General features: G+C 43.2%; 1 protein-coding gene across 2 annotated transcripts in view; it reads left to right on the top strand.

Moving 5' to 3' along the window:
* The first annotated feature begins 1,226 nt into the window (after window positions 1-1,226).
* Window positions 1,227-18,056, top strand: part of MINDY4 (MINDY lysine 48 deubiquitinase 4) — a 135,606-nt gene continuing 118,776 nt past the window's right edge. The window contains exons 1-2 of one of the 2 annotated variants that reach the window (XR_009185771.2): window positions 1,227-1,410; window positions 7,479-7,598. Coding sequence is in view for 1 of the 2 variants with exons in the window: in XM_058296821.2 (XP_058152804.1) it covers window positions 1,348-1,410; window positions 7,479-7,598 (183 nt within the window). In the remaining variant the exon portion in view is untranslated. The remainder of the gene's footprint in view (window positions 1,411-7,478; window positions 7,599-18,056) is intronic. The other variant, XM_058296821.2, reaches the window with a different exon arrangement.

The following is an 18,056-nucleotide window of genomic DNA, read 5'->3' as shown; positions in this document are numbered from 1 at the left end:
TTCTTTCCTCCCACTTTCCTCCCACTCTAATCTGCCTCCCTGGAGGGAGAACTCTCTTTCCTCTGACTTACTCCACAAAAACTACTATCTGAACAGAAATGTGTATTATTCTTTTATTAAACATCCCTTAGTGTCTTCATGGCTGGAAGACAAGGTCGCTGGCTGTGAGGACTGTGCAGTCTTCCCCTGCAGCTCTGCCCTCCTCGTAGTACACATAAGCTTTGTCTCCCACAGTACTAAGTGCTCAAAGGAGGCTTCTCAAAGAACCATTGAGCATCAGAAGGGAGAAGACACCTAGAGTTTTTAATACAATCCTCATGTCACAGTGATTTCCTCGGGAGTCTGTACAATATGGTGTGATTGCTCCCCAGGTGGGGTCCGTGAGACTCTGGTGATCTGCAAGACGTGTTTAGGTGGCACAGAGATGAACACAGTTCATTGTTCTGATTATGTATTTATTTGAATGTGTAGTAGAAATATAACACGCACATCAATCCCAAGGTTTTATGGATATTACTGCTTGGAAACACTTTATATTTAAAAATTAAAAAGCATGCAATAAAAGCATTTAAGTTGGTTTAAAGAGAACATGTAACAGTTTAGGTGATGTGCAGATGTGGCAAAGATTGTGAAGGTGATATCCGAATGACTGAGTTTGGGGAAACCAGTACTGGGCAAAGGCACGGGTTCCGTTGGAATCCAGCTTTGCCAGTTCCTAGCCGAGAGGGCCTTGGGCATAATCTGAACCTTTCTGAATCTCAGGGTCTTGTTTTAAAGAATGGGACACGTAGTAACCACCTTTTCTGGACTTGTAAGGACTGGAGATGTGATAGTGTGTAAACTACTTGGTGCTCCTTATGGGAAAGCAGGCACTAAGGGGAGAACGACTTGTCCTTTAATTTCAGCTCAGCGTCCTGGTCCCCTTGCCCCACACACTCCAGGCCGAGGTCATTATGCCTGGTGAGCCTGGAGTCAGCTGTGGTCCCAAGGGTGGGACCTCCAGGGGCCACTTCTCTGTGGGTTTATTTCTCCAGGCACAAAAGGCAGGCATTCTTCTCACTTGACATCTTGGGCAATGGAGACTCAGATGGGAGAAGTAACTTGTTCTAGGCCACCCAGATGAAAAGATGAGGGACAGGACTGGACTTCGGGCTTCCTCCCGCTCTCAGAAGCGAGTTTAAAGGAAGCTCCTCCCCTTCGCTCCCGCCCCGCCAGCGCGCGGGCTCCCAGGGCAGGGGAGGAGTTCCCGCCGGCACCGAGGCCACGTCGCCACGGCAACGCGGCCATGATGGCGCCAACCGACTGAGGGCCCGGGGCCTGCCGGTCCTCGTGGGCAGCGCCGGCAGCATGGACGGCCTCTTCGTGGAGGAGGTGGCGGCCTCCCTGGTGAGGGAGTTCCTCAGCAGAAAGGTAACGCCTCGCCCCTCCAAAGCTCTGGGCAGTTTCCCTGATGTGGGACGTGGGCAGCAGTATGGGGGATCCCCCGGACCCTTTCCATGTTGGGGAGGGACACCTTTCCCCTCCTGCCGCCCGCCCCGGAGATGCCCCAACGACAGCGCTGGTCGCCGGCTCGGGGAAACTACATTTCCCAGGAGCCATTTCGGCCACCGGGCCCTGCTCGCCCCGCAGGCCGGGCAGCCGTGCCCGCGGGCCTCGGCGAAGCCGCTTCCCTCTGCGCGGCAGCAGCCCCGGGGGTGGGGAGGCGCCCCCGTTTTCGCTACAGCCGCTGAGTTCTCTCAGCTCCGGCGTGCAGGCCTCAGCGCGGCCGCCGGGCGTCCTGGACACCCAACCCCGGGAAATACTCCATTCGTTAAAGAACTTGCCCCCACAGGGGACCCAAAAGGCTCCAAAAAAAAGTTCTTGACGGTCAAACCCTTCAGTCATTTTAATCAACAGTGGGATTGTTTGCCATTTCACGAATGTTAAACAATGTTTTCTACCGTCTTGTCCCAGAAGAGTGTTTTGAACGTTTGAAAGTTGGGGGGCCCTCAGGCCTCGTTTGGCGGAGGCGCGGGGCGGCCGAGGGGCCGGGGGCGGGGAAGGGGCTCCTGGAGGTCCCGGCGCTTCCAGGAGAGCCGCTTTGAAGGGCTCAGCACGCAGAGAGAGCAGGCTTGCTGTGGGTTCTGTTTCCTCACGGTGTCACACTGGGCCGAGGTGTCACGCTTGCCTGGGATGATAACACACACAACATAAACTCCGGATGGAGGAAAGGCTTTGGAGTCAGACGGAGGGTCTTCAGATACCTGCTCGGAGTTGGCAGTGTGAGCCTGGGTATGCTACGCTGGGCTCTGAGCCTCGGGTTCCTTATCTGTAAAACAGGATTAATAAAACGTACCCTTCGCAGGATCACTAAAAATCTCTGGGCAGCTCCCAAGCAAAGTGTCTGGCCCCTGCTAGGTGTTCAGCGGTGTTTTCTCCCTCGTCTCTGATGCACACCTGTTTTGAAAGTGCCTCCACTTGCTTATTATTCATTATGTGTCTTTAAGACGTTTATGTGCATGGTATCATTGTGCCTGTCCCGTTCTTCTGGCTCATTGTCTTTCCAGCACAGAGTCCTGGCCGGGTTTTGGATATCATTGCTACCCTGTGGGCTGACCACCACCATCTTGTCTTTTAAGTTTGGTTTCTGGAACAGAACTCTGAGAGAGGGCTTTCCCAGGCCTTTCCTTTCTTGGTTACAAACGAAATCCCAAGTCCTCACCCTGGCACTTAAGGCTCCACTATAGCTTCACCCCAGCTTCCCACCTCACTTTCATTTCCATCTTTTCCCAAATGCTTTCCTGTTCCACCCAGGGCCCAGCCCAAGCCCCGATTCTGTCAAGGGATCTCCTCTGACAACTCCAGCTGGATTTACTGGCTCATCTTTTCTGGGGCTCTCTCTCTGGTGCTGATGTTGTAGTTATTAGTACATGGGCTTGTCTCACCTGCTAGGTGGACCTGTGGAGCTGACCCGACCTGGATGGAATCTTGGAAATCGTTGGGTTTGCCTGACCTCCCCTCCCGTCCATTTTTTTTGTTTGTTTGTTTGAGCACACCAAGGCCCTGAGGATATAGAGAAGCTGCCCAGAGGCCCTCAGAAGGGTTGGGGAGCCAGGGCGACACTCCAGTTCTCATGTCTTTTCCTCCAGGGCAGAGACCATGGGGTCCCCACAGCAGTTTGCTCTGCGGCTACCCAGGAGTTATAACCAGGGGCTGGCCATTCCTTGAGTTTCTCCCTGGTTCTAGGCACCATCCCAGGTACTTTGTGCATTATCCCAAATCCTCTAGCAGTCCTGAAAATAGTATATGTATTCCCATTTCATATAAGACTATAAAGAGAGGAGGAGGTAAAGAAACTTGCCCAGGGGGAGTAGGTCAGTTCACATCATTCCCCTGCCCACAACCCTCCACTGCTTCCATCATACTGAGAAGAAAATTGGAACAGGGGAGTCGTGTAGCTCAGTGGTTGAGTGCCTGCTTCCCATGTATGAGGTCTGGGGTTCACTCCCTGGTACCTCCTAAAAAATAATAATAATCTTTATTAAAATAAAAACCTAAAGGAAGGCCTCACCATGGCCCACACAGCTCTATGTGGCCTGGCTCCGGCTACCAAATCCCACTCCCCAGCCCCCAGCCCTGTTAGCCTCTCCTCAGGGAGAGTCATGATGGTCCGCTGACAATGTCAGTGCCTAGTGAAATGACTCTTTCCAGGCCCCAGCCCCTTGGGTCCAGAGCTGCTGCCCTGCAGGGCCCTGTCCTCCTTTTTCCCTCCACCACCCTTTCCCGTGGTCATGCCCTAAGTTTTGCCCTTGTCAATGTTGTACCTTTCCATAACCTCAGTTCCAAGCAACCCACCTGTCTGCATTCATTCCATCCCATCCTTTTCATTGGCTGGACAAAAGCACCTCTTCAGCTTCACCCCTTCTGCATTCCACTGTTCCTTCCAATTTTTCTAGTCCCTCAGCCCCTTATTGTTTTTCTCACTTCTTACTGAGCCATTATTATAATCCTGCCCTTCTCTCCGATCGTCATACTCCCCTGATCTGGCTGAAATCTGACTTCGCCCTATTCCATGCCACACCTGCAGAGCTGGATGGGGCTGGAGAAAAACCCACGACCCTGTTGACCAGCCTTACTCTAAATTCATGGCCACTCAGCCCCAGTGATCTTTCCATGCCCCCGCCAAGCTGATTATACCTCTCCACCAGGGTCACCCTCAAATCCTAGAAGACCATTCACGCCTTGTTTCTCAAACCCCAAGGCTTCTCCCTTATCTCATGAAAAAACATCAACAGGCTCCCACCACCACACTTCCCGGGCCTGAACCATTTGTTCTGCCCTCCCTGTGGTTACTGTGAATGAATTCTCCATCTGCTTGAGTGAGACCAGCCCCTGCCATGTGACTGTACCCTCAGCTCAAAGACATTACCCCAGTTATCATTGTTTCTTTCTATTACATCATTCATTCTTCCTCTTCTCCTAGTTTATTCCTATCAGCATATATATAGGCTTCCCAAAAATCCCACCTCGACCCCCAAACACTTTGAGCTACTAGTCTCTTTTTCTTCCCCCTTTTATGGCAAAACCCCATGAAAGAGCTGTGTATTTGCTGATTCTCATTCTTCTTCCCCCTTTTTCAAACCCACTCTAATCAGGCTTTTGTACCCATCAATCTGTGGAAACCACTCTAGCTACGACCACCAGTGACTTCTAATTTTCAGTCCTTGTCCTTGGTCTAACAACTGAACTCCTTCTCAGAGAGTTTCTGCTTGGACTCTAGGATTCCACCTCCTCCTGGTTTCCCTCTTACCTCTCTGGTTGCTCCTTCTCAGGCTCTTTGCTGGTTCCTCCTCATTTCCCTGACCTCTGAATGTTGAGGGACTCAAAGTCTCAGTCTGGACCTCTTTTCTCCTCCTCACCATTCATTCTCTAGGTACCTCCGTCAGTCTTATGGATTTTATTACCATCTATAAGCTGGCAATTTCCAGGTTTCTAGTTCTAACCTGGCTTCTCCATGAACTCTTGAGTTCTTTCCAACTGCCTCTTCTACATCTCCACTTAGATTTCTAATAAGCCTCTCGAACTTAACATGTCTAAGACTCCATTCCTGATTTCCTCTACCTCCTGCAACTGTCCCTACGCTATTAAGTGGCATCTCCACCCTTTCGGTTGTTCAAGCCAAATGCTTTGGAATTATCCTTGCCTTTTTCTGTGCCATTCACCCACATCCAGTCCATCAGCGAATGTGTAGGCTTTATTGTCAGAGCATATAGAAAATGTAGCCACTCTCACTCTGGTCCAGAGCACCCAGCTTTCATGCAAATTACTTTAGTAGCTTCCTAGCTGGTTTCTGCTTTATCCCTTTCTTTCTGCAATCTATTCTCAACCTAGCATCCTTTAAAAATATGCATCAGTTCATGGTGCTCCTCTTCTCAGCCCTTCCATTGGCTCCCCATTTCACAAGAGCTTGACAAGGCCTTTCATAAGCATGCTCCCAGTGACCCCTCTCACCTCATCTTGTACCACCTCTCCCAGGACATGCACCTCTAGCTGCACTGGCCTCCTTGCAGCTATCACAGGGCCTTTGCACTTGCTCTTCCTGGCCTGGGACACTCTTCAGCCAAATGTCTGTCTCGTCTGCTCCTTCACTTCTCTCAGGAATTGGTTCTAATACCACATAAACAATGAAGCCTCTCCTGACCACCTTTTATAAAGTAGCAACCCTTCCCCATACTTCTGGCACCATCTGTCATCTTATCTGGCTATATTTATCTCATAGCATATTTTACTTATTGGTCTTTTCACCCATACAATATAAACTCCATAAAGTCAGGGACTTTGATTTGTTTATTCCTCTGCCTCCAGCAATTGGATCGACCCAGCATATGGTAGGTGATTTGTTTTCATTAAATAACTGATTATCTAAACTGTGCCCTTCTTCTTGTCTCCCTCCATTTTATTTGTCTCTGTAGTAGTGCCTATAGCAGCTGCCATACTATACATCCACACATTTATTTATGGTCTTCTTCCCCAACAAAATGTCATCTCCTTGAGGGTCGGGCTTTGTGCTACTCCTTCTGTATCTCAGCATCTAGCACAGATCCCAGCAATAGTAGGTGCATGGCAAATGTTGAATGGATGAGGACTGGCTGAATCTTCGGGCAGCCTTATCTCCTACCCCAGTGGGTTTCAAATGCCAGGATGCATCATAATCCTGGGGGATTCTTAAATGCACCAGGACTTGCTGATATGAATTGTTGACAGATGTAAAGAGTTATCTAGCAGAGAAGGACCTTCAATACACAGTGTTGATTGGTGGGAGCCCCTGGCTAAGTCCAGGTGAAATGCAGATGTTTGCTTTTGAGCCCTGCTGCTCTTTCCAATTGACTCTCTCGGCTAATGGACCCCTCTACAACCTCTCCCCACCCCTTTCTCCAAAACAAACACACATTTCTTTCTGTTCTCCTCCCTAAGACCTCCTTTTCACTCTCTTTCGTTCATTTGCATTCCTGTGTTTCAGTTTCCCAAATTGACCTGCCTACCTAAGTTCATGGCAGGCAGTAGGTTTGGTTTGGTTTTCCCAGCAGTTAGAGCCCCTTTAAAACTGAGAACACCAAGGCGAGGGCAGAAGTTGTGGCCCTGGAAGTCTGGGGTCCATCCAGAGCAAGCGACTCCCTTAGTGCCAGGCTGAACTGGTTGGGAGGCTTTTTCTTCTCTTCCAGCCACCATCACATTTGATGGTCAGGGTGGCCCGGCGAGGTGGGCTGGCAGCAGCTGTTGTTGTTTTTCAAGAACCAGACTCTTAGGAGGGGACATGATTTGCCAAGTTTCCCACTGCCAGTGTGTTTCTGAGCTGGGCCTTGAACCTGGGTCTTCTGGAAGGTCAGTATAGGAAAATGGAAAGTGACTTTACTGGGACCTCCACAAACATGTATCGTGTGCTTCCTGTGGGCTGGGACCCAGAATTCCAGACTCCCAGGCTGGCATGGTCACAACCCTACTATTATTTGATTCCACTGGGTTCCCTTGGGCTAATCAACTGTGGGCTGAAGTGAGGCTATGAAGTTTGCAAGATAAACAAAAGGCCAGTATCCACGCCTTTGTTGCTCAGATGAGACTCTTGTTTATTTTTCCAGCTTCATAGCCAGTCACCCCAAATCTAGGGCCACACCCAGGGTTCCTGACCTGGCCTTGTGTGAAACCCTTACCTGAACTTCACTTTCTTTATTTGTAAATAAATAGGATAACTATTCCAGCCTCACCTTAGCCCACAGGTGATTCCTAGAAGAATCAGAATAGTATTGTCATGAAGTGATGTCAAGCATAAAAGTTGTATAAAAATAAATTCTTAAGTCACTTTTGGTCCTGGAAATATCCTTGTGAAGAAGGCAAGATGAGAATGATCATAATGAGCACTAATGGTTTTTGTGTATACTTTAACTCAGAACTGCAGGTTTTGACTTGAAATGGTAAATGATGATTCAGGATTCTTCCCTCAGGGCTTAAAGAAGACGTGTTTGATCATGGATCAGGAGCGCCCACGTTCTGATCTCAGCATAAACAGCAGAAATGATTTGCGCAAGGTTCTGCATCTTGAATTTCTCTACAAAGAGAACAAGGTATGTGCATCTAGGTGTCGTGTGGCGTCTGGGACTGAGCTGGGTGGTATCAAAACACGTGTGGGCCCCACCAGCCCATCAGAGACGTGTGTGTGGGAGGCCCGGGAACTTCTGGTTTGTGGTATCTGTGGTCAGGGAAAAACAGGCCAAGCCATGTGCTGATAAATCCCAGGCGTGAGTTGGTTTCCTAGCATTCGTCAGGCAGTGTGTGTGCGTGTGCATGTGTGTGCGTGTGCATGGTCGTCAGGCTCATTTTGAACCAGATCCTTTGATCAACAGTTATTCCCTGCACTCGCCCCTTCCCCCATGAGGCTAGTTTTAGTCAGACTGTACTTAAGAATATATTCTTAAGTGTTCGGCTGTATTAAGATTTTCCATTCCCTGCCTATGTAAGATTTTCCTTCTTCAGTTCTGAGTAATACCGTATTCTGAAGTCTACTGAGTCTTGTAATTCAGGCAGAAGTGGGGCTTGGGTCGAACTAACCCAGGTGCCTTAGAGTTGAGGGTTGGGGGGGGCCTTCCCTGATCCCCCAGACTTGCTCCCCCCCTTGCTATTACAGACTTTCATGCACCCTAAAGTTTTCCTTCACTGTGCTTATCGAGTTTGTAAAAAAATATTTGTGTGACTGTAAAATTAGTGTCTGCCTCCCCCACTACTTGGATGAAGCAGGAGGCCTGAGACGGTGTGTCCATTGCTCATTATGGCATCCCCATGCCGAGCATGTCTGCTGACATAATTAATGTGTAGTCAGTATGTTGTTTTGGAATAAACGGATTAGTGAAGGACTATATGGGTGAATGGAATGATACTTCTTAATAAATTGCTCTTTCTGTTGTGGATACAGAATCCTCTATAATTATATTTAAGATTGAGCTCCCTGGCAGACATTGTCTTGTGGTTGGACAGTGTCAGAGTTAGAAAGAAACTGATGCCTATGTAGTTCAGTGTTTATCCCAATTTTATCTCCTCAAAGCAATAAAATGATATCTCATGCAGAAGTGAAATATGCAGAACAAAAACGGGAGGCTGCTCTGTTGAAGGGGCGTGAGGAGGTGCTGCCTTCCCGGCCTACCTCCCTTACCTGCTGTGGCAGCCCCTCGGGTCCCAGCTGGGCAGTATTTGAACCACTGACCTAGGGGGAACCCCGCCTGGGGCCGCTGTGAGCCCGAGAATTGTGGCATATCCAAGGTTTCACAGTCATTACAGGTTAGGGATGTGCTCTAGAACTGAGGGCTTGCAATTCCCAATCCTACTGTGGTAACGGTTGTCACAGTTGTTTGAAGTGTACCCCTCCAAGGCTGCTTCTGAAACTCTTAGAGGAACATCAGAACCTGAGTCTGTACCAGAGGTCAGGTTGCATCTCCCTAAAGGAAAGGATGGAATTTCAGGCAAACCTAAGGACCTCAGCTCACTGGCACCCTAACAGTGGGAGCCCTCAGGTGGCCAGAATTTCTTGTACTTCCCCTTAAGGAGAAAAGGACAGTGGCAGTCAGACGAATCCCTATGGAGGCTGTGTAAAGCCACCTGATACGTTACCTTTGCCCTCGGATTGGGGGTAGCACTCAGGCGCCTCCATCTTATGTGTGCTCAGGCAAAGTCCTGTAGAAAGAAGACTTTGCCCTGGTGCAGATATTCAGTAACTCTCCGTTTGTTGTATTTTAAGGAGAGTGAACTGTACATTTTAGAAAGATTTTCAGCAAGTGAGACAGTTAACCAGAAAAGGCAACGAATGATTCTGATGCATTGAGATTTTTATCTAAAGGCAACTTTACCTAATTTCCCAGGGGTATCATTGCCATTCAAGTCAATTTTTCTTTCTTCACTATAATATCACCTCCCTAAGGTAACTATTATCTTACCATACTTAAGATATTTTCATTAGACCTTGATAAGTGCCCTATTATTTGATTTATACAATAGTTACTAGCGGTTATACAATGAATTAGAGCTCATATTTTACAGAAACTATATTAATTAGTCCATCTATTGTGTAATAGTTTTGGTATTCATCAGCACAAAGCTAGTGTGATTCCTGGAAAATCATGTTGATCTTCCCAGTAATTTGTTTTTCCCTATTAAGTATGAAATAGATGAAAAAGGATATATAAAACTGAGATTTTGAAAAATGGTATCTAGATTCATATAAACTGCATTTATTATGAGCAAAGTGATGTGAAAAACATAAGGTATAATTCGTGTAATCAGGGGTCCCGAATCTTTCTTCTTAAAAATTTTATAATTTTTTATTAGAGAAGTTATAGGTTTACAGAAAAATCATTCAGAAAATACAGACTTCCCACATACTCACCCCCTGCAAACACCACCACCACAGTTTTTCCTATTAATACTTTGTATTAGTGTGGTACCTTTGTTACAAATGATGAAACAATATTATTATATTTGTATTATTATCAATTTAGGGTTGCATTAGGGATCATTGTTTGTGTTTTATGGTTCTACGATGTTTTTAAAACAATATTTATTCTGGTAACATATATATAACCTAAAATTTTACCTTTTAATCAGATTCAAATATGTAGTTCCATGCTGTTAATTAGATTCACACCACTGTCATCTATTACCAAAACTTTTCCATCATCCCAAACAGAAATCTGTGCCAATTAAGCCTTAACTCCCATTCCCTTCTCCCACCCTGACCCCTGGTAACCTGTATTCTAGTTTCTTATACAATCAATTTGCTTATTCCAATTATTTCCTATCAGTGAGATCACAAACATTAGTCATTTTGTGTCTAGCTTATTTCACTCAACGTATCTTCAAGATCTATCTGTGTTGTTGCATGTATCAGAATTTCATGCCTTTTTATAGATGAATAATATTCCAGTGTACATATATCCCACATGTTGTTTATCCATTAATTTGTTGATGGACACTTGAGTTGTTTCCATCTTTTGGCAATTGTGAATAATGGCTTTATGAGCATCGGAGTTCAAATATCTGTTTGAGTCCTTGCTTTCAATTCTTTTGTGTATATACCTAGAAGTGGGATTGCCAGGTCAAGTGGTAGTTTTATACTTATTTACTAAGGAACCACCAAACCATTTTCCACAGTCAAGATGCCATTTACATTCCCACCAACAATGCATGAAGTTTCCTATTTCTCTAAATCCTCTTACTTGCTATTTTCCATTTTTAAAAAATAGTAGTGATTTTAGTGGGTGTGAAATGGTATGTGGTTTCGATATGCATTTCCTTAATAGTTAAAAATGTTGAACATCTTTTCATGTGCTTTTTGTCTGTTTGTATTGTATGTCTTCTTTTTTTTGAATTTTTAAAATTTAATTGCTTTTTTTTTTTAAAGATACATAGATTGTATATCTTCTTTAAAGAAGTGTTTATTCAAGTCTTTTGCCCATTTTTTAATTGCGTTGTTTCTCTTTTCATTTTGAGTTATAGGATTTCCTTATATATTCTGGATATTAAGACCTTATTGGATATGTGGCTTCCAAATATTTTCTCCCATTCTGTAGCTTGTCTTTTTGCTTTCATGATGAATTCTTTGATGCACAAAAATTTTGAATATTAATGAATTCCCATTTCTTTTTTCTTTTTATGCTTTGGGTATAAAGTCTAAGGAACCATTACCTAATACAAAGTCTGGAAAATGCTTCTCTATGTTTTCTTTAGGAATTTTATAGTTTTGGTTCTTATATTTTGGTCTTTGATCCATTTTAAGTTAGTTTTTTATATGATGTTAGGTAGGATTCTACTTTCATTGTTTTGCCAGTTTTCCCACACCATTTGTTGACAAGTCTTTTCTTTCCCAGTTTAGTTGACTTGGCATGCTTGTCAAAAATCAGTTGGTTATGGATGTGTGGATTGATTTCTGAACTCTCAGTTCAATTCCATTGGTTTATATGTCCATCCTTGTACTCTACCATGCTGTTCTGATTATTGTAGCTTTGTAATAACATTTAAAATATGGAGTGTGAATCCTCCAACTTCATTCTTCTTTTTCAAGGTGACTTTGACTGTTCAGGGCCCTTTACCTTTCCATATAAATTTCATGGTTGGCTTTTCCATTTCTGTAATGAAGGCTGTTGGCATTTTGATTGTTATTGCATTGGATCTGGATATCACTTTGGATAGAATTGACATCTTAACAATATTTAGTCTTCCAATCCATGAACATGGAATGTTTTTCATTTATTTAGGTCTTCTTTAATTTCTTTTAGCAATGTTTTGTAGTTTTCTGTGTACATCCTTGGTAAAATTTATCCCTAGATATTTCATTCTTTTATTTGCTATTGTAAATGGAAATATTTCTTGATTTCCTTTTCAGACTGTTCATTACTAGTGTATAGAAATTCTACTGAGTTTTTCATGTTGATATTTTACTTCACCATGTTGCTTAATTAATTTTTTAGTTCTAGTAGCTCTGTTGTGGATTTTTCAGGATTTTCTATAAATAGGATCATGTTATCTGCAAATAGGATAAATTTTGCTTCTTCCTTTTCCAATTTGGATGAGTTTTATTTCTTTTACTTGTGTAATTGCTCTGACTAGATCTTCCAGTACAATGTTGAATAATAGTGGTGACCATGGGAATCCTTGTCTTGTTCCTGATCTTTGGGGGAAAGCTTTCAGTTTTTCACCATTAGGTAGGATATTAGCTGTTTTTTTTTCATATGTGCTCTTTATCATGTTGAGTTAGTTCCCTTCTATTCCTAGTTTTCTAAGCGTTCTTCTTCTTATTTTTTTAATGAAGAAGGGGTGCTGAATTTTGTCAAATGTTTTTTCTGCATCAGTGGACATTATGCGCTTATTTCCCCCTTTTCATTTTGTTAATGGGGTGTGTTACATTAATTGATTTTTGTTATGTTAGAGCAACCTTGCATGCCTTAGATAAATCTCACTTGATCATGGTGTATCATTTTTTGAAAAGTGTTGTTGGATTTGGTTTGCTGTTATTTTGTTGAGAATTTTTGCATCTATGTTCATAAGGGATATTGGTCTGTAATTTTCTTTTCATTATTTTAATCTATCTTTAGTATTAGGGTAATTTTGGACCCATAGAATGAGTTGGGAAGTGTTTTTTTTTTTTTTTTTGGAAGAGTTCGAGCAGTATTGGTGTTAATTCTTGAAGTATTTGGTAAAATTTACAAATGAAGCCATTTTGTCGTGGGCTTTACTTTGTTGGGACACTTTTGATTACTGATTCAACATGTTGTTGTTATTGGTCTGTTGAGATTTTCTGTTTCTTCTTGAGTCAGTGTAGGTAGTTTATGTGTTTCTAGGAATTTGCCCATTTCATCCAGGTTATCTGGTTGGTTGGTGTACATTTGTTCATTGTATCCTCTTATAATCCTTTTTTATTTTTGTGGGGTTGATAGTAATGTCTCCCCTTTATTTCTGCTTATAGTTGTTTCCATTCTCTGTTTTTTCCTTTGTTAATCCCAGATAAAGTTTCAGTTTTGTTGATTCTCTCTATGATTTTTTATTTTTAAAGGTATATTTTATTTATTTATTTCTCCCCACCCCCTTTGTTGTTTGCACTTGTTATGTCTGTTCATCTTCCTTGTTTCTTTTTAGGAGGCACCAGGAGCCAAACTGGGACCTCTGATGTGGGAGGGAGGTGCCTAATCATTTGAGCCACCTCTGCTCCCTGCTTTGTTATGTCTCTCACTGTTTATTTTTTTTTAAAGATTTATTTATTTTATTTATTTCTCTCCCCCCCCCACCCCGCACTGTTGTCTGTTCTTTGTTCTCTGTGTCTATTTGCTGTGTGTTCTTCTTTTGTCTGCTTCTGTTATTGTCAGCGGCACGGGTATCTGTGTTTCTTTTTGTTGCGTCATCTTGTTGTGTCAGCTCTCCGTGTGTGCTGCACCATTCTTGGGCAGGCTGCACTTTCTTTCGTGCTGGGCGGCTCTCCTTACGGGGCACACTCCTTGTCCGTGGGGCTCCCCTACGTGAGGGACACCCCTGCGTGGCGGGGCACTTCTTGCGCATGTCAGCACTGCATGTGGGCCAGCTCCACACGGGTCAAGGAGGCCCGGGGTTTGAACCGTGGACCTCCCATGTGGTAGACAGACACCCTAACCACTGGGCCAAGTCCGCTTCCCATCTCTCACTGTTTTTCTACCTGGAGTCTCTTGTTGCGTCGTCTTGTTGCCTCAGCTTGCCGCACCTGCCCATGGTATCAGCTCACTGTCTTCTTTAGGAGGTACCAAGAACCTCTGCTCCTCACTTTGTTGTGTCTCTTATTATGTTCCCTCTTCTTGTATCCCATGTCATGTCAGCTTACTGTGCCTGCCTGTCACACCAGCCTGCTGTCTTCTGTACGAGGTACTGGGGTCACAAACCAGCAACCTCCCATGTGGTGGGCGAGAGCCCAGTCACCTGATCACAACCACTTCCCTCTCTCTATGGTTTTTTTTTTTTTTAAAGATGTATTTTTTATTTATTTTTCTCCCCTTTCCCCCTCGCCCCCAGTTGTCTGCTCTCTGTGTCCATTTGCTGCATGTTCTTTTGTGACCGCTTCTATCCTTATCAGCAGCACCGGGAATCTGTGTTTCTTTTTGTTGCGTCATCTTGCTGTGTCAGCTCTCTGTGTGTGCGGCACCATTATTGGGCAGGCTGCACTTTTCTTTCACCCTGGGCGGCTCTCCTTCCGGGGTGCACTCCTTGTACATGGGGCTCCCCTACATGGGGGACACCCCCGCGTGGCATGGCACTCCTTGCGTGCATCAGCACTGCGCACTGGCCAGCTCCACAGGAGTCAAGGAGGCCCAGGGTTTGAACCGCAGACCTCCTATGTGGTAGGCAGACACCTATCCATTGGGCCAAGTCCGCTTCCCTCTCTGTGGTTTTTAATTTTCTACTTCATTTCTCTCTGTCCTAATCATTGTTATTTTCTTCCTTTACTTGCTTTGGTTTTAGCTTATTCTTTGTTTCCTAGTTGTGAGTTTATGTTTCTGATTTGAAATTTTTCTTCCCTTTTATTTCTTTAAACAAATCGATTTTATTGATACATAGTAATAAAGCATGCAATTTATCCAAAGTGTACAATCAATGGTATTTGGTATAATCACATAGTTTTGTGTTCATCACTTCAATCATTATTAAAACATTTTCATTATTTCAAAATAATAATAATAATAATAATAATAAACAACAGACAAACAAACAAGAATATTCCTCACCTTTCAATCTTTCTGTTTCTCTGTTTCCCCTGCTGTACATAGCTGCTATTTCTGGCTTTTCTTGCTCAATTGTTTATTTGTTTATTAAGCAGTTTTATTGAGATATATTCACATACCATATGATCTATCCAAAGTATATAATCAATAGCTTTTTTTAGCTGTTAAAAAGTCCTTTATTGTAAAATTGTAAAATAAATAGAAAAATAGATGAAAGAAATCACAACATTTTAAACAAGACTGCAAGGCCAGGTTAGGTTTAATATAATCAATTATAAAAAATAGCATAGCCACAAACATTTATAAATGTAAATAATAATTTTAATATAATAGAAATTAATTATAACAATTTAATTTGTATATTACAGCTCTAACTATTGGGCATAATCTCTAAGAATGAAATAAATTATTGCTTTAGTTATTTAATTTCCATTTAGGCCATAATTCTTTCTAGATAATCAAATTCCTATTTGGGAATTCTTCCCATCTTATTGGAATGAATTACAGCAGATAACAATTTGCCAACTCATAATTTTATGAGGCAGAAAAACTCAAAATCTTCTTCAACAGTAGCCATGCTAAGTCATTATTGATCCAGATAGATTATTTTAATTAAAGAGTATGCGTAAGAAAGGGTTCAAGAAAAATGAAGTATCCAAAAATATCTCTTCTCCAGTCCTCCTCAATTATAAGCAAATGTTTGTTTTGTATGAAAAAAAATTATAGAATACTGATCACAGGAACAGTTTGCCAGTCACTCTGAGTAATTATTGTTCATATACTATAATGTTATTTTACATTTATCTGGTCTACTCCAGCTCTTTTTTGGTTTCTATTTGCATGGAATACCTTTTTCCAACCTTTCACTTTTAACCTGGTTATGTCCTTATGTCTGAGACGGGTCTCTTGTAGACAACATATAGATGGCTCATTTCCCGCCCCCCCCCCCCCGGTTGTCTGTTCTCTGTGTCCATTTTGCTGTGTGTTCTTCTTTGTCTGTTTCTGTTGTCAGCGGCATGGGAATGTGTGTCTCTTTCTGTTGCGTCATCTTGCTGTGTCAGTTCTCCGTGTGTGCGGCGCCATTCTTGGGCAGGCTGCACTTTCTTTCGCACTGGGCGGCTCTCCTTACGGGGCGCACTCCTTGGGCGTGGGGCTCCCCTATGCAGGAGGCACCCCTGCATGGCAGGGCACTCCTTGCGTGCATCAGCACTGCGCATGCGCCAGCTCCACATGGGTCAAGGAGGCCCGGGGTTTGAACCGCGGACCTCCCATGTGGTAGACGGATGCCCTAACCACTGGGCCAAGTCTGCTTCCTTCATATTTTTTTGATCTATCCCATCAGTCTATGTCTTTTGATTGGGGAGTTCAATCTATTAACATTCAATGTTGTTACTGTAAAGGCATTACTTACTTCCTCCATTTTGTCCTTTGTCTCTATGCTGTTATATCGTTCTGTTGTCTGTCTTCTTATCCTTTAGTTTGCCCTTCCTAATAACTTTCATTTCTAAACTCTTTTCCAGATCTCTCACCCTTGATCCTTTCAGGCTGTAGCATCCCTTTCTGTATCTCATGCAAATCTGGTCTTTTGGTAACATATTCTATCAGTTTTTGTTTGTCTGTGAAGACTTTGAACTCACCCTCATTTTTGAAGGACAGCTTTGGCAGATATAGAATTCTTGGCTGGCAGTTTTTCTCTTTCAGTACTTAAATACCTCAAACCACTTTCTTCTCGCCTCCATGGTTTCTGATGAGAGGTTGACACTTAATCTTATTGAGTTTCCCTTATATGTGATGTTTTGCTTTTCTTTTTCTGCTTTCAGAATCTTTATCTCTGATATTTATCATTCTGAATAGTAGGTGTCTTGGGGTAGGTCTATTTGGATTTATTGTTTGGGGTGTTTTGGCCTTCTTGGATATTGATATTTATGCCCTTCATAAAGGTTGGGAAGTTTTCAGTCATTATTTCCTCAAATGTTCTTTCTGTCCCTTTTCTATTCCTCTTCTCCTTTTGGGATTAATGCAAATGTTTGTGTGTTTTGTGTTGTCGTTCAATTCCCTGATACTCTGTTCTATTTTTTCCATTCTCTTCTCTTTCTGTTCTCCTGTCTTTTCCAGTTCAGATGTTCTGTCTTCAAAATCACTAATTCTTTCTTCAAGTAATTCAAATCTGCTCTTATGTGCCTTTAATGAATATTCAATCTCATCCATTGTATCTTTCATTCCCATAAGGTCTGTTACTTTTCTTTGCAGGCTTTCAGATTATTCTTTATGCTCTCCCAGTCTCTTCTTAATATCCTTTATTTCTTTAGTCATATTTTCTTTAAATTCTTTGGAATGATTTAGGCGAGTTGTGTGATTATCACTGATTAATTGTATTAAATCCTATATCTCTTCAGGATATTTGGTTTGTTCTTTAGGCTGGGCCATCTTGTCCTGTTTCTTAGTATGGCTTGTAATTTTTTGCTGATGTCTAGGTATCTGAATATGTTGGTGAATTTACTCTGATGGCTAATTTCTCTTTCTTTCCTATTAATTTTTTTTTCACAGCTCTTTGATATTTGGTTCAACTTATTCTCAGTGTTTAAAATTGTCCAGCTTAAGTTTTCAAAATAAGACCAGGGATTCACTAGAGGGGCTCGGATTTTCTCCCAGGGGTTGGGTACAGAGACCATGAATGGTTTTTGTCCATGCAATTTCCAGATGAGCGCACATTTGGGACTAGTGAGTGCTCCTTTCCACAGAGGTATTTCAGTCTCGACTTTTCTGTGTTCCTGTGGGTTCTGCTGGTCAAATTCACTGAAGAAAAGCACCCCAACCTCTCCTTCCTTTTTCCTTGAAACAGTTGACAGGGAGGAAGATGTCTACTCCCCTCTCAGTATCTGCAGTGAGTCAGGTGTTTTACCCTTGGGGTGGGGGAGGAGAGCCCTTCCTGGCTGCCAGGGGCCTTGGTAACTCATGTCTGTCACTTTGGCTTCTTTGTCTCTCTGTCCCTCACCCTCCTGGGAGTTGTGTAGCACTGTCCTGGTCTGCTGACTGCCAAAGCAGATGCCTCAGACAGCTTTTGGCTCTTTCTCCATTGTTTTTGTGAGAGCATTCAGCTCTGCCTGTTAGTTCATCACCATTGTCTCAACAATCCCCTTTCTTCCCTTTTAATATTAGCATTTAGAGTTATAAATTTCCCTCTCAGTACTGCCTGTCCTATATCCCATAAATTTTGGTAAGCTGTGTTTTCATTTTCATTCACCTCGAGATATTTCCTAAATTCCCTTGTGATTTCTTCTTTGACCCATTGGTTGT

This window comes from Dasypus novemcinctus, chromosome 5 (genome assembly GCF_030445035.2).
Source record: "Dasypus novemcinctus isolate mDasNov1 chromosome 5, mDasNov1.1.hap2, whole genome shotgun sequence".
Lineage (NCBI taxonomy): Eukaryota > Metazoa > Chordata > Mammalia > Cingulata > Dasypodidae > Dasypus > Dasypus novemcinctus.
The sequence above is the reverse complement of the archived record's forward strand: the minus strand, read 5'-3'. Positions and strand labels throughout refer to the sequence as shown.